Source organism: Adiantum capillus-veneris, chromosome 4 (assembly GCF_014529385.1).
Source record: "Adiantum capillus-veneris isolate H3 chromosome 4, ASM1452938v2, whole genome shotgun sequence".
NCBI classification, from domain to species: domain Eukaryota; kingdom Viridiplantae; phylum Streptophyta; class Polypodiopsida; order Polypodiales; family Pteridaceae; genus Adiantum; species Adiantum capillus-veneris.
In genome coordinates, this window is record NC_140934.1 from 25,476,642 (window position 1) to 25,491,331 (window position 14,690).

At 43.9% G+C, this 14,690-nt stretch overlaps 2 protein-coding genes across 2 annotated transcripts; both read left to right on the top strand.

Annotated features, from left to right (window-relative positions):
• Window positions 1-7,872: 7,872 nt before the first annotated feature.
• On the top strand, window positions 7,873-12,460 carry LOC147458880 (uncharacterized). Its single transcript, XM_086510299.1, has 2 exons — window positions 7,873-9,499; window positions 9,575-12,460. Exon 2 carries the CDS (start codon window positions 10,179-10,181, stop codon window positions 11,082-11,084), a length of 906 nt encoding a protein of 301 aa, XP_086366425.1. The 5' UTR covers window positions 7,873-9,499; window positions 9,575-10,178; the 3' UTR covers window positions 11,085-12,460.
• Window positions 12,461-12,480: 20 nt separating this feature from the next.
• LOC147458881 (pentatricopeptide repeat-containing protein At2g42920, chloroplastic-like) lies at window positions 12,481-13,265 on the top strand. The gene is made up of 2 exons (XM_086510300.1): window positions 12,481-12,640; window positions 12,714-13,265. Exons 1-2 carry the CDS (start codon window positions 12,495-12,497, stop codon window positions 13,135-13,137), a joined length of 570 nt encoding a protein of 189 aa, XP_086366426.1. The 5' UTR covers window positions 12,481-12,494; the 3' UTR covers window positions 13,138-13,265.
• Window positions 13,266-14,690: the final 1,425 nt, after the last annotated feature.

Genomic DNA, 14,690 nt, shown 5'->3' on the forward strand with positions numbered 1-14,690 from the left:
GTGTGTAGATGCGCCCGTGTCGTATGTGACACGCCTCCAAGAACTGTGAGCCATCCTTCGATGTGTAGACAGCCACAAATCAACACTCTGGGAGTGTCGATATCCTCAGCACCTGCAGTCGTAGGCCGAAAACCCCAAATTTTCAGAGTCGGATCTGCACCCGTCGAGACCACGTAGTCGAAAATGGCTTGCACAGACCTTTGTCGAAGCCGAACGGTGGCCGAGATGACCTCATAATGAAATTATGAAAACACCAATCCCTTTGGGCTTTCCCACGAGATTTGGGGCCGTGTCTTTGCCTGTCGAATTTCACTCCAATCTGAGCTGGTGACTCTAGCCTCCTGCAATACTGCCCCGAGTCTCGATCTGAGCTCTGATACCAGTTGAAGGAGTACGAGCGGAAGTGAGACGCGAGAGAGAGTGCGAGAAGAAGAGCACAATAATATGGTGAAATCTCTCTACTGTAATGTGTAGAGCATTGTGAGTTCTTATTAGGTTTTTACAAAAGAATATGTGTACATACCTGGCGGCCCGCCCACTTACCTGGGCGACCACATTGGTCTTTATACCCCAACAATATATGTGTGATGAAGCTTACCAAGAAGATAGGCAAACTCTATGACTGTTAGAGGAGAATCATCTTTAGGGCATTCTGTTGTGCCATGCTCTCTGCGTCAAAGTCAGGATCGCAAATTGGGGAATTGGCAAAGAAGGCAAAGTTTCTGCTATTAGCGAAGCTTCTGCTCCAATTTGTGATCGTATCTATCATATTTTATCCATATCGTGTGAGATATTTGCCCCAGTAGTGTTGGGCCAAGCTCAATTGTATCTAAACATCAGAAATTATCCTCCTTTGAGCTGATTTTTTTGGGTGTGTCTCTCTCTCTCTCTCTCTCTCTCTCTCTCTCTCTCTCTCTCTCTCTCTCTCTCTCTCTCTCTCTCTCTCTCTCTCTCTCTCTCTCTCTCTTTGTGTGGAGTGGGCAAATGGATAGTCTTTCTCTTGTCACTCCATCATTGTGTTCCCTATCTCGGCCAGGTGGGTTGTGTAAGCCGAGTGGTGTCCCATAGTATGTGTGTGTATCATCCCAAGAGTGTGTGTCGCATCATTATAGATGTGTTGTGTGCGTTTCCATCCCGCTCACATTCTTTTGGTGCCCCCATTGAGGATCTTCTTCGAGTACCTTCAACTTCGGGATTACAGGTTGCAGATTATAGATTACAGGTTACAGATTACCGGGACAGGTATAGGTATAGGTGATTCACACAGGTACACATAGCTGGAGTAGAGTGATACATTGACAGTGGAAGTCACTTGCAGTTGCCGTGGGTATGCATCATTTGACGCCTATTTGAGTACATTGTCTGTTGGTATTGTATGTTACTTGTGGAAACTGCCATTGTACGCCTTTGTGGAGCCATACTTGGTTTTATTTGGCAGTCCCAGCCATTTCTGAGACTTAGTCTGGAAGATAGTCATATCTGAGACTTAACTATACGAGATCTTCATAAGCTTTCGTGAGAGGGTCGATAACGTGAGGTTTTATTAAGCTGAGGGATTCTCGAATGTGAGATTCTTTCGGTGATACGGGTAACTGGAGCATCCTTTTCGTGACCTCCCATAGGCTATGTACTAGTGATTCCTACTTGAAGCTCGGGTTCTATTGTTGGCAGGTTATGCTGCTCTACTTCTGGGAAAACTCTACCAAAATTTTTCCAAGTTGTGATGGCTGGTTTTTTGGTCTTTTGAGCCATTTATACTGTTATGCTGCTGAAATTCTAGCAAAATTAGAGGATAAGTCAGGTGTGCCTTCTTGGAAGCTGCATGGTTGGCTTTAATGGATGATCAAAACGGACCTCAATTCACTCCTTTTCATTTAACACAAAGAATCCAAATAACTATTCATGTGTCCATGAAGATTTTTTTTCAGCAGCGTATAGTCTTTATGTTCAGGCCAAGAAGATTAAGAGAAATACTGGAATGCCCTTTGCCTATTGTAATTCCGATGATGTTTTAACTATAGAAACTCATTTGATGTGCACGTGTTTGTCCTTATCTAAAGTTGAGCTCCATTGAAGTTTCTGGGGATTAGGTCAGTAAAAAGTTTGGGTTCTTGCACGTGTGTTTGAAGGGATTCTCAAAGCATTGAAACTTGGGTAGCCATGGATTTCTCTTATTCGAAGTTTCATGGAAGAAGTGATGAAGATGTGGAAGACTTTTTGGAAAAGATGGAGGTTGCCTGCATCAGCAAACAAATTCATGACCTGGTGCAGATGTTACGTCTGCTCCAGGTTTGTTTGAAGAGTGATGCACGAGTTTGGTCCAAAGCATTTGAAGAAGAGTTGTGTGTGGCTGATCCACCTGTAAGATTAAGTTGGGACAATCTACGGCATGGATTGGAAGTGGATTTTGTGAAGACGGAAGATCCTGACAAAGTGTGGCAAGAAGTACAAGGTTTGGTGCAAAACAAAGGTGAGCTAGTAGATGCGTACATATGTAAGTTTTCATTGACATGGGAGCGATGTGCAAGGCCTTAGCACCACAAGTACCCCCATAGTCAATGAAGAAACATTTTTGGGACTTTGCATCTAGCTTTGATCTTAGGCTTCTATCTATGTGCATGAAAGCCTCACACCGAAACACTTTGAGAGATGCATATTTCACCAGTTTACCTGTCCATGCCTCTTCTGGAACTCCCCCATCCAATGCCGTTAAGGGTGACCGATTGATTAAGTACACATACGTACTTACAGCTTCCGCCCAAAGCTCAAGTGGTAGGCCTGTATGTAGCCGCATGCTTCGTGTTCACTCCATGATTGTCCTATTTATCCGATCCAAAATCCCATTTTGTTGAGGTGTCCTTGGGGTCGTCCTTTGCCTCGGAATGCCATTGCTAGCACAAAAGCTTGGCTACAATATTCGCCTCCATTGTTGGATCTGAGGCATTAATCTTGGTACCCATTTCATTCTCCACAAAGGCTTTCCACCTTTGAAATATAGAAAGTACATTGGACTTATTCTTCATGACATAAACCCATGTTTTTCTAGTCGCATCCTCCATGAGTGTTACATAGTACAATGAGCCACCAAGTGATAGTGTACCTACAGGACCCCAAACATCAGAATGAACCAACTCAAGTTTTTTATATTTTCTTTCATTTCCTGATTTTTGACATTTTACCCTCTTTGTTTACCATAAACACAATCTTCATAGAACTCTAAGTCCACTTCTTTCAAACCTGGTAGAAGCTTCTTTATTTGAAGTATTTGCATTGCTTTGGCACTTATATGCCCAAGCCGGTAGTGCCACACCGCATTGTCAACTTCTGTAGTTGCTGCACAAGCTGAAGGTTGCATGCTGATAGTACACAAGTAAAGTGTACCGACCTTTTCTCCCTTGGTGTCCACCAAAGATCCCTTTGAGATCTTCCACCGTTTGTTTCCGAATGCAGTGTTGTGACCTTCATCGTCCAATTGTCGTATAGAGATCAAATTTTTTCGAAGAGAAGGAACATGCCTAACATCTTTAAGCTTCCATTCATTTCCATTAGCAGTTTTGACAGTAATTGTACCTTTGCCGACAATCTCACAAGCTTCATCATCTCCCAAGTATACATACCCAAAATTACCTTTGGTGTAATCTTGGAAATGTTGCTTGTGTGGTGTCGCATGGAATGAAGGCCCGGAATCTACTATCTAGGAATTAGACACATTGTCTAATGAGAGAATTAGATCATTTTTCTCTACTTTACTTGCCACATTGGCCTCCGATGTTGGCTTGTTGTCTTGAGACTCAGTCTCCTTCTTCTTCTTGGACTAGCAATCCTTCTTGACATGGCCTTTCTTGCCACAGTTCCAACATTCAAGAACTGACTTTGTGCGTGATTTGCTCCGTCTTGAGCGATCCTTTTGGTTTTTGAACCTCTCCTTAGGTCTTCCTCTTGTTTCCACTGATAGTGCAGCAATTTATGATTCTCCTGTGCTTCTCCTTCTTATTTCCTCCCTTAGGAGAACACCCACAACATCATCAAACTTAAGAGTATTTGTGCCAAAAATAGAATTACTTACAGCCATCACAAGGCTGTCCCAAATATCCGGTAGAGATGATAGTATAAGGAGAGCTCGCACTTCATCATTTGATTTTCACCAATCTAAGTTGACTTATGTTTGTGTTAAAGTCATTTAGATATTCTGCAATTGAACCATTCTCTGCCATCTTTAGATTGAACAAGCGCTTCACAAGAAATACCTTATTGGATGCTGATGGTTTCTCGTAGAAGCGGTCAAGTGACTTCATCAAGTCCTCCGTGGTCTTCATCTCTGAAATATTGAAGGCCACCGTTGACGCCAAGCATAACCGGATTATTCCCAGTGCCTTTCGGTCAAGGACAATCCATGTTTCATCTGCCATTGTTGCGGGCTTCTTCGCAAGACCGCCTAGTGGAAAATAGAGTTCCTTCTGGTAGAGATAGTCTTCAATATCTTCCAATGTTGGTATTTTTTGCCATTGAACTTCTCAATCTTGAGCTTCCCTTCCTCCGTCATAACTCCCACTCAATTCAAGGAATCCTTTCCTTGAGATACTTTAGCTACGAGCAAACCTTGCTCTAATACTAGTTGTTAGCAAATATGACGTAACTAAATAGATATTTGAGTAGATTACCTAATGGAGAGAGATAGATTTCACACACAAGAGATTATAGAGTAGAGAGAGAGTATCTCAAGGAATCCTTTCCTTGAGATACTTTAGCTACGAGCAAACCTTGCTCTGATACTAGTTGTTAGCAAATATGACGTAGCTAAATAGATATTTGAGTAGATTACCTAATGGAGAGAGATAGATTTCACACACAAGAGATTATAGAGTAGAGAGAGAGTACACACAATATACGTGGCTCACCCAATGTGGGCTATGTCCACAGAAAAGCAGTCACTCAATGGCTTTAGTACTTCAAAACAAGAAGTAGTTTACAAAGGGATTATACCCTTAATAGAGCTCCCGCCTTGCTTCACTCTCACCACCTCACACCCACCTTGTTGCATCAACTTCACACTATGAAATGTGTGTAGAAATGACCTCCTTTTCTAGGCCAAAAGGGCTGCCCTCTCTCATGAGAGGCAGCCATGTGTAACCGTCGTTGTGTAGATAAGTCCAAATCGGATCCTCCAATCCGCCCATGTGTGGCCGCCCTTGAGAAGACAAGTCCACTTTTGAATTCGGCCACCAGCAATTGAATTTGGCCACCGGCCACCGGCCATTGACTACCGCCCACCGGCCAACAGGCCAACCGACCGGTCGTTTTCCGACTACTTTCCGGCCGCAGTCCGGTCATAATACTCCGACGAAAAGGAATATTTTGGTGAAGCCAATGTCGAATGATTTGCTTGAGATTGGTCGTGAAAATTTTGGTTTCCGGCGAGTGATTTTCCTTCACGCACGATGGCTTCTCCTCATAATGAGGGTCTTACAAATGTGCGTTTTTACCACAAAAAATTACAAGGGGTAAATCAGGCTCCATACTTAACATTAACTCCATGATTCTTCCCTTCTGGTGGTGTTTCTATAACCAAAATAAGTCAAAGCTAGAAGTGGGCACAAGCCAAGCTACTGATGCTTAGAAGTGCATATCAATATGCAAGAGCAGGTATGAAGGTCAAGGGCAGCCAGAGATATTCAAAAGTGTATATTTTTTGTGGTTTTTATGGCTAGGAAGATCTACTCTGGGACTAATTCAGATGAATGCTCAAGGTGTCTAAAAGTGATGAGATTATAGTGTAAAATAAGGTCTTCAAATTGCTCTCAAAGCTGTTCTAAATGACACATCAATCATAGCTATAATGTTCAAGATATTGCGAGTAAAAGGGAGAAGCGATTGGTAGATCCCCATCAAGGTAGACAAGTGCCACAATGATTTGAGGGGTATGTGAGTTGATAAGATTGAAGTGCTCAATTTTTGGTGCATGCCAATCTTTTTAGATCTGCAATTGGAGTGCAGATGATCAAGTTATGAGCAAAAGAAATTTTCGGGGACCCATTTTGCATTGATTTGACTACTTTGAGAAGCTTGGCATAAAATTTCTTTTGAAGCTTGCAAGAGTTTACAAAGGTAGTATGCAGAATATGGAACACTCTAGAAGTCACAACACACCAATTCGAGCTTTAGGCAACGAGATTAAAGTTGACATGTTATAGTTGCAGTTGGCGAGCAAATGGTTTTTGCCAATTTTTAATGTGGTGGTTTGAGACTTTGGGAACACCGAAAGCAAGGGAAAGGCTAAGGATTACACCTGGCAACATGGAATTTTGGGTTTTTTATAGAAGGTCTGTTAGAAAAGAGAGTAGAGAGTGAAATTGGTATTGCTCTTGAAGAACAATCAAAGACCACCTTTATTTCTCCATGGGGAAGTTTTTTATAGGGCAAGATACCCTTTGGTTTGGTTAATGCTTATGTGACTTTTCAATATTGGATGAACAAGGTGTTTGGGCCTTATTTGGGTACGTTCATTAGGGTATTAATCGATGATATAGATTGCTACAGCTCCAAGGTTGATCATCTATTAGAACTAAAGTTGTGTTTCCAAAGGCCAGATGAGGAAGGTGGTTAGTTGATCGAATCCAAAAAATTGTAAGTTGGCTCAACCTCAAGCTCATTTTTTAGGCCATGTGGTCTTATAAAATTGTATAATTGCTGATCCTGGGAAGATGAAGCCTGTAGTGTTGATGGAACATACAATAAGTGCTGCATGTTTGACTTTATTTGTGCACAAGTTAAAGTATCTATCCCAATTTTTTTGGATGCTTTCACAAATACATGGTTTTTGGTGGATTGAAGATGCATAGGGAGCTTTTGAAAGGGTGAAGGAAATCCTTTGCCAATTGCCTATTGTTGTCCTCCCAACCATGAGGATGACTTCTGTGTTTCTATGACAGTGGGGGTACGGTGCTATTTGAGCTTTTTTGCGACAAAAAGTGGGTAGATGTTACAATCGCATCTATTTTGATAGCCGAGTCATAAGTCCTAGCGAGATAACTTATACTGAAACTGAACAAGTGCTGGCTGATGTTTGTTTGTAATAAGTTTAAAGTGTACTTGATTATTTGCAATTTCTATGTGCTCACATTTAATAATTTGTTACTCGATGTGGTGCTTCATTTAAAGCCGGGTAGGCATATCATGAAGTGGATATTGGGGTTGCACAACTAGTATGTCCTTGTTTTATCTACCCAACAACGTTGGTGCACCCAGATACGACCCAAGGATATGCAAGAAACAAGTACATAAAGCTTACGAAGTGATTGGCACGGTATTCGAGGCCATGCTAGATGCAAGGTATACTGGGTCCAATTAGGAAGTGTATGTCAAAGACGACAATCAACAAGTTTATGGATTTGCAAGATAACAAAGGGAACTTATAAGTGCTACCACCGGTGGAGATCTCGAGTAGCATTGTTTAAAGTGCAGGTTATGTTCAACTGCGGTCGGTTGCGCCCATGGGCTCATCGACGTCATGAGAAATGATCCTTATTATGATGCTTCATGTGGGGCGGAGTTGGATATAGACGACCGGTCCAGCAAATGCTATATCTCTCCGGGCTCTTGCTCAATCTAAAAGGTCGAGAGGAGTTACTACACAGGAATACGGAGTTATGGCGGAGGCTTGAGTGGGATGGGAGTGTCGGTGATCAACTGCAGTCTCGGATGTGTGAAACGAAGCTAAACAAGGAATTCTTATAATAAGGCAAAGCTGGAGTTATTTTTTCTATTAAAAAACAAGTAGCACTACAGTGCGGGCTGATTGCATGAAGGTGGAGTGCCATCTGGGTAGGAGTCCGAGAGCCAGAGGAGACATGTGGAGTGCGGGGAGCTGGCCAAGTGAAACACAGCATGCAGGGGAGAGCGAGTCTTAGAGAGGGCTCCATAGAAGGCCAGAAAAAAAGAGAAGGGGGCGGTAGTTGGAGGAGGCCGCCAGAGGTGGCGGGGGGCTGCATAAGGAAGTGGACGGGCCGAGGGGGGCCTCGAGCCGGCAGGTGAGTGAAGCCAGGAGAGGTTGGTACCGCTGACGAGCAGCTCAAGATGCTACTGCAGAGGGCAGGGAACCTGTCAAGGATGTGATGCCGTGGGCCAAGGAACAAGGAGGATGAAGAGGGGCTGCCGTGGACCATGGCTGCAAATGAAGAGCCATCGTATCAAGTGAAGGAGGCCGCCAGAGAGCTGGCCGTGAGCAGGATCAGGCTTGGGCGCGCTGAGATGAAAAGGACCAAGAGCTGTACATTACTACATTGTGAAGAGCTTCGAGGGCCTTACTGTAGGGGGTGTACAGAAGGTATGCAATTGGAAGAGGTGGCCGCCAAGGAGAGTTACGACATGCCGAAAGCAAAAGAAGAAGGCGTGCATAAGAAGGACACAAAGGGGGAGTAGCTTGTAGATGCCTCAGAAGAGGAAGGCGTAGCATGTCGAAGACAACCATAGTCCAAAGCTAATAAGAAGGAAGGCATGGGAAGGTGAGAGAATTGAGGAGTTTGAGGTCCTCATGCTCGATAAGGGTAGCCTTGGGTATTCTTGGGAAAGCATTTTGAAATGATAGTCTATCCTAAAGGGAAGGTTATCAGCCATGAAAAACAAGGGGGAAATTTTCTCCCTCGAATTCTCTCTCTCTTTTATCAATCATGAGTAAGGAGATCGAGGATCGGTGAGGCATCATGACCTGTTGTTGCACCTGAGTTTCTCCCTTATACCAATCCTACCTTTGGTCTCTTATTTGGCTCAACATTGACCTTATCTTCGGCCTCATCTCATGTTTATTTTCATTGATTCTAAAATGTGTGTGTTCTATATATGATTGTGGTATTTTCTTTGAGGATGAAAGCTAGCAGGAAAGCTTGAGCTTGAATATCGGCCAATGATCTTGAGGTGTCTGAGGGCATCAGGGTTTCTTATATGTGATTATATGATGTTATGAAGTCTCAAAGGTAGAGATAATAGATTGCTTGCTTTGTGGTCGAGTGTTTACAGTTAGGGTTGGCCGGGTTTGGGCTTGGTCAATAGTAGATTGCAGATTGTGTATCGAGGTGTGTGTTAAATAGGGGATAGGGGTACTGTCAGATCACTGGGCTATAGAGAGGCATTGAATTTGTGTGCTGGTGGTTTTCCCATTTCCCCCTTTCCATCTTGTGGTGCCCCCACTGAGGATCCAGTGATTGCTTCCTGACCAAGTATTCGTGAGTCGAGATGAAGCAGGAGTTTGGTCCAGTGTTCAAAGGAGATGAAGATGCTGACAATTAGATTGCCGATTTTGAGCTATTTATGATGATGGTATTGTGGATGCCATGTGATGAAGCAAAGCTCCAGACTCTACCTTTGGTGCTGCGAGGTAAAGCAAAAGTTTCGTTCAATGGCTTAGAAGATGTGCACAAGCAGAATTGGATTGGATTTCACGAGAAATTCTTATAGAGGTATCGAAAGGTGGTGTCGGCCTCGAAAGCAGATGCAAAGATCAAAGGTTTGCAGCAGGACATAAATGCAAATTTTGATGCTTTTGTTGATAAATTTGAAGCTTATTGGGGGGATTTTGCAGTTGCTACCCAAGCAACCCATGTGGGATACTTTAAGGTGGAAAGGTTTCTATCTTGCTTGCATCCCTATGTTTGTGAGAGGGTGGAGTATGAGGATCCAAGGACCTTTGATGAAGCTCTAACAGTTGCCAGAGCAAAGAGTCGAAAGACGAAGAAAAAGATGGAGGCAAGATTGCTACGCTCTACAATCACGGCAACCAGTGGACCTAGGCCCAAGCAAATTGATGAGCAGCAAGAGGTAAAAGCTCCTTCTTTTATTGATATGCATTTGATCAAAGTACGTGAAGCTGATGCTAGGCTAGAAGAGGTAGAACAAGTACCAGTAAGGGCTCAAAAGGTGCAGAGGCATATTCAGAGTGTCACTCAGCTTGCTTCCTCAAGAGGACGAGGTGATAGAAGATCTTAAAGAAGAGGTGTCAGTTCTAGATCCAGCAACGAGGATGACAACAAAGGTGCAAGAACCGGCAGATCAGGTCCAACAGCTCTCATAGCTCTAGCAGCAGTTTGGATACTGATGTTTTTCATGTAGATGAAGTGGAAAAAAATGTATGAGAGTCGCCTGCCAATCATTTGAAGCTAAAGGAAGAGCATAGTGCAAGTGTGGAGATGCCTTGCTTGAATTTTTCAGTCAAGCAGCCCTATCGAGTGTCTCATGATGGTGAGTCCCTATTGGAGGAAGAGGTATGGTTTAATTGTACATCCAATTTAACTGAAGATCAGGTTTTTGAGGATGACTTGCAGAAGCTAGCTGAAGTAGAAGCGGAGGTATGTCAAGTTAATTTGTCTATGCAGGGGGTGGGGCAACTTTGCTTTGGTGGGCATGTCGAGGTGCACTTTGAAGTGTTGGAGTTTGTGTGTGGCCGTGGAGAGCTAGCTCTGGCAGATGACTCTATGGAAACTGATATAGGTGCAGCCTATAAGAGTGAGGCTCCATGCAACGAGGAAGGTGCCGCCAACCTTGTTGGTGATGAAGTATTTGAAGAACAGGTTGAAGCTCGAGCGGGTCATGCTCTTGGGTATGAAAAGGTGATCTTGGAGCCATTTACAGAGGGTTTGGATATAGGTTTGCAAAGGGGACATGTTTGCTTGCCTATGCAGCAAGCTCAAGCAAATGGCATGGTTTTGAAGCTATGTGCTGTATTGTTGATAGCTATGATATTGGAGGTTGCTTTGCAGATATCTTTGTATCAGTTGCGAGACTTTTTTGAAGAAGACTATACTATGGAGGGTTCTCTAGCAGATGACAGGATAGCTGCTTATGGTACAAGTGCTTCAAGTGATCAAAAGCATGCTTATGGTTGGAAAAAAGGATTATGGATGCAGGGTGACGAAGCTCCATGCTACAAACAGCAGGAAGGGTGGCATGTCTATTGGCCTATAAGTGCAAAGAAGGGCTTCAATGTGCATGCTTTACAAGGGGATGGCCACAACCAATGCTTTACTTTTGATCCAGGTGGACTCTATGCCATGCTTGGGGAAGCTTCGAGCTTTCCGTTTGACCCTGGAGGGTGATGCAAATCATAATTTTTTCCTCTAAACTATCTATACATCCATTATATATATCATTTATTCTCATTATGTCGTTGTTTTATATCATTCTCTCTATGCAGTACTATTTTACCTAAATAATGCTATGGTTGAGCATAAATGCTCAACGAGGGGGTGGGCAATGATGTGCACCTAGATATGGTCGACCCAGGGATATCGACCCAGGGATATGTAAGAAACAAATACATAAAGCTTATGAAGTCACTGGCACGGTATTCGAGGCCATGCTAGATGCAAGGTATATTGGGTCCAATTATGAAGTGTATGTCAAAGACGACAATCAACAAGTTTATGGATTTGCAAGATAACAAAGGGGACTTATAAGTGCTACCACTGGTGGAGATATAGGGCAGCATTGTTTAAAGTGCATGTTATGTTCAACTGTGGTCAATTGCAGCCATGGGCTCATCGACGTCATGAGAAATGATCCTTATTACGATGCTTCATGTGGGGTGGAGCCGGATATAGACGACCAGTTCAACAAATGCTATATCTCTCCGGGCTCTTGCTCAATCTAAAAGGTAGAGAGGAGTTACTACACAGGAATACGGAGTTATGGCGGAGGCTTGAGTGGGATGGGAGTGTCGGCAATCAACTGCAGTCTCAGATGTGTGAAACGAAGCTAAACAAGGAATCCTTATAATAAGGCAAAGCTGGAGTTATTTTTTCTATTAAAAAACGAGTTGCACTGCAGTGCGGGCTGATTTCAAAAATGTTCAGCTCAGAAATCGACGGCAACTGCTAGTGCCACGTAGGGCACTAGCGCTCGAAATTTAACCCCAGGTAGGAACAAGGAGGATGAAGAGGGGCTGCCGTGGACCATGGCAACAAATGAAGAGCCATCGTGGCTGCCAGAGAGCTGGCCGTGAGCAGGATCAGGCTTGCGAGCGCTGATATGAAAAGGACCAAGAGCTGTACATTGTGAAGAGCTTCGAGGGCCTTACTGTAGGGGGTGTACAGAAGGTATGCAATTGGCAGAGGTGGCCGCCAAGGAGAGTTGACATGCCGAAAGCAAAAGAAGGTGTGCATAAGAAGGACACAAAGGGGGAGTAGCTTGTAGATGCCGTAGAAGAGGAAGGCGTAGCATGTCGAAGACAAGCATAGTCCAAAGCTGATAAGAAGGAAGGCATGGGAAGGTGAGAGAAGTGAGACGTAGAGGAGTTTGAGGTCCTCATGCTCGATAAGGGCAGGCTTGGGTATTCTTGTGAGAGCATTTTGAAATGATAGTCTATGCTAAAGGAGGGTTATCAGCCATGAAAAACAAGGGGGAAATTTTCTCCCTCGGATTCTCTCTCTCTTTACTTGGTGAGCCTAATGAACTTTTTCACTTTCCGGATCGTCGAGTGAGCCACTTGGCTCAAATTCAACCATCCGATGATTGAAATCTCGACTGTTCGTAGAAAAGAAGACTTTAACTTTAAGCGAGACATACTTCGAAACGATGGTGAACAGGTGATGCAACAGGTGAGGCCGAGGGTACAGTACTACAGAACCCACTGCATGTTTGTGTCAGAAGAGGGGTTTGTCTATATGTAGCTGATGTTGACCTCGCCAAGAGCAAGGAGACAATGAATCCGTCACATCCTAGAGAAGGGTCAGCGGCCGGCTGGATGAGGGGAAGAAGGAGACGGTTGAGATACAAAGAAAAGGGCTGGTGTCAGGATCCATCAAGCCAGACAAGATCACATTTGTTTGTGTTCTGAATGCATGCTCCTATCTGGCACTTTTGAAAGAGGGAATTGCGGTGCATGCCTCTATAGTAGGTGAGCAATTTGAGTCTGACATTGTATGTGGAACTGCGCTTATTAACATGTATAGGATATGTGGACAAGTGCTCTATGCAGCTAATGTTTTTGACTGCATGCCTATCCGTGCTCTGATGACATCTTATACTCAAAACGGCCATAACCCAGCTGCTCTTTCTCTCTTTAAAAGCATGCTGACTGAGGGGATTGAACCAGCGAGCGTTTTTCTTTTAGGTGATGTCGAAGCTTGTGTAGGGCACTGCTTCGTTTAAGAGGGACAAAGGATTCATGCCATTGTTAATGGGAGTGGGTTTTTGTCAGACTGTACATTAGAAAACGTGCTTCTCAACATGTGTGGAAATGTGGGAGCCTTTATCTTACTGGGGTTTCTTTTGAGAGTATGCCATTCCAAGATACGGTGTCTTGGACTTCCATGGTTGTTGCTCTTTATCACAATGAGAAATATTATGAAGCCCTTTGTTTGTATGATGGTATGCAAGGTGCAGGAGTTGGACCCAATAACATGGCCTTTGTACCTGCTCTTAATGCTTGTCCAAGTTTGCAGGCCTTGGAAGAAGGGCAATCAATCCAACACCATCGTGGTCGATTGTGTTTGCAGTGAAAGCATGGTTGAAATTGCTCTTATACACATGTATGGCAAGTGCAAGGCTTTATGTAGTGCAGAAAAGATCTTCTGGGGAATGGTTTCTATGGATGTGGTTGCGTGGAATATGATGATAGCATCTCTTATTAGTAACAATCACATTGAGGATGCATTGGAGTATTTTCATTCCATGCAGAACCAAGGGTTTATCCTGATGATATCACTTATGCCTCTGTCCTCGATGCATGTTCCTGCATGAATCGCTTCGAAAGGTTCTCTTTGTTAAGTATGGAGCCTGATTTACCCTTGTAATTTTCTGTGGTAAAAGCGCACATTTGTAAGGCCCCCATTATGAGGAGAAGCCATCGTGCGTGAAGGAAAATCACTCACCGGAAACCAAAATTTTCACGGACAAGAATCAGGGGCAACTTTAAAGGCCTCGGGGGCGGAGGCCCCCGAGACTTTTTTTCGCTGGAATATTCCTTTTCGTCGGAATATTATGGCCGGACGGCGGTCGGAAAGTGGTCGGAAAACAACCGGTCGGTTGGCCGGTGGCCGGTAGTCAATGGCCAATGGCCGGTGGTCGGAAGTCAATGGCCGGTGGCCGGTGGCCGAATTCAAAAGCGGACTTGTCTTCTCAAGGACGGCCACACATGGGCGGATTGGAGGGTCCGATTTGGACTTATTCGCACAAGGACGGCTACACATGGCTGTCTCTCATAAGAGAGGGCAGCCCTTTTGGCCTATAAAAGGAGGCCATTTCTACACACATTTCATAGTGTGAAGTTGATGCAACAAGGTGAGTGTGAGGTGGTGAGAGTGAAGCAAGGCGGGAGCTCCATTAAGGGTATAATCCCTTTGTAAACTACTTCTTGTTTTGAAGTACTAAAGCCATTGAGTGGCTGCTTTCCCGTGGACGTAGCCCACATTGGGTGAACCACGTATATCGTGTGTACTCTCTCTCTCTCTCTACTCTATAATCTCGTGTATATAAATCTGTCTCTCTCCATTAAGTAATCTACTCAATTATCTATTTAGCTACGTCTTATTTCCTAACAACTGGTATCAGAGCAAGGTTTGCTCGTAGCTAAATTATCTCAAGGAAAGGATTCCTTGAATTGAGTGGGAGTTATGGCGGAGGAAGGGAAGCTCAAGATTGAGAAGTTCAACGGCAAAAACTACCAACATTGGAAGATACAGATTGAAGACTATCTCTACCAG

What these genes read in the sequence shown, in the direction of transcription:
- LOC147458880 (XM_086510299.1), top strand. Translation starts at nt 10,179, where the DNA reads ATGCCTTGCTTGAATTTTTCAGTCAAGCAGCCCTATCGAGTGTCTCAT.
- LOC147458881 (XM_086510300.1), top strand. Translation starts at nt 12,495, where the DNA reads ATGATTGAAATCTCGACTGTTCGTAGAAAAGAAGACTTTAACTTTAAG. An exon ending in ATGTTTGTGTCAGAAGAGGG is followed by an intron (nt 12,641 to 12,713) that starts GTTTGTCTATAT and finishes ATCCTAGAGAAG; the next exon opens with GGTCAGCGGCCGGCTGGATG.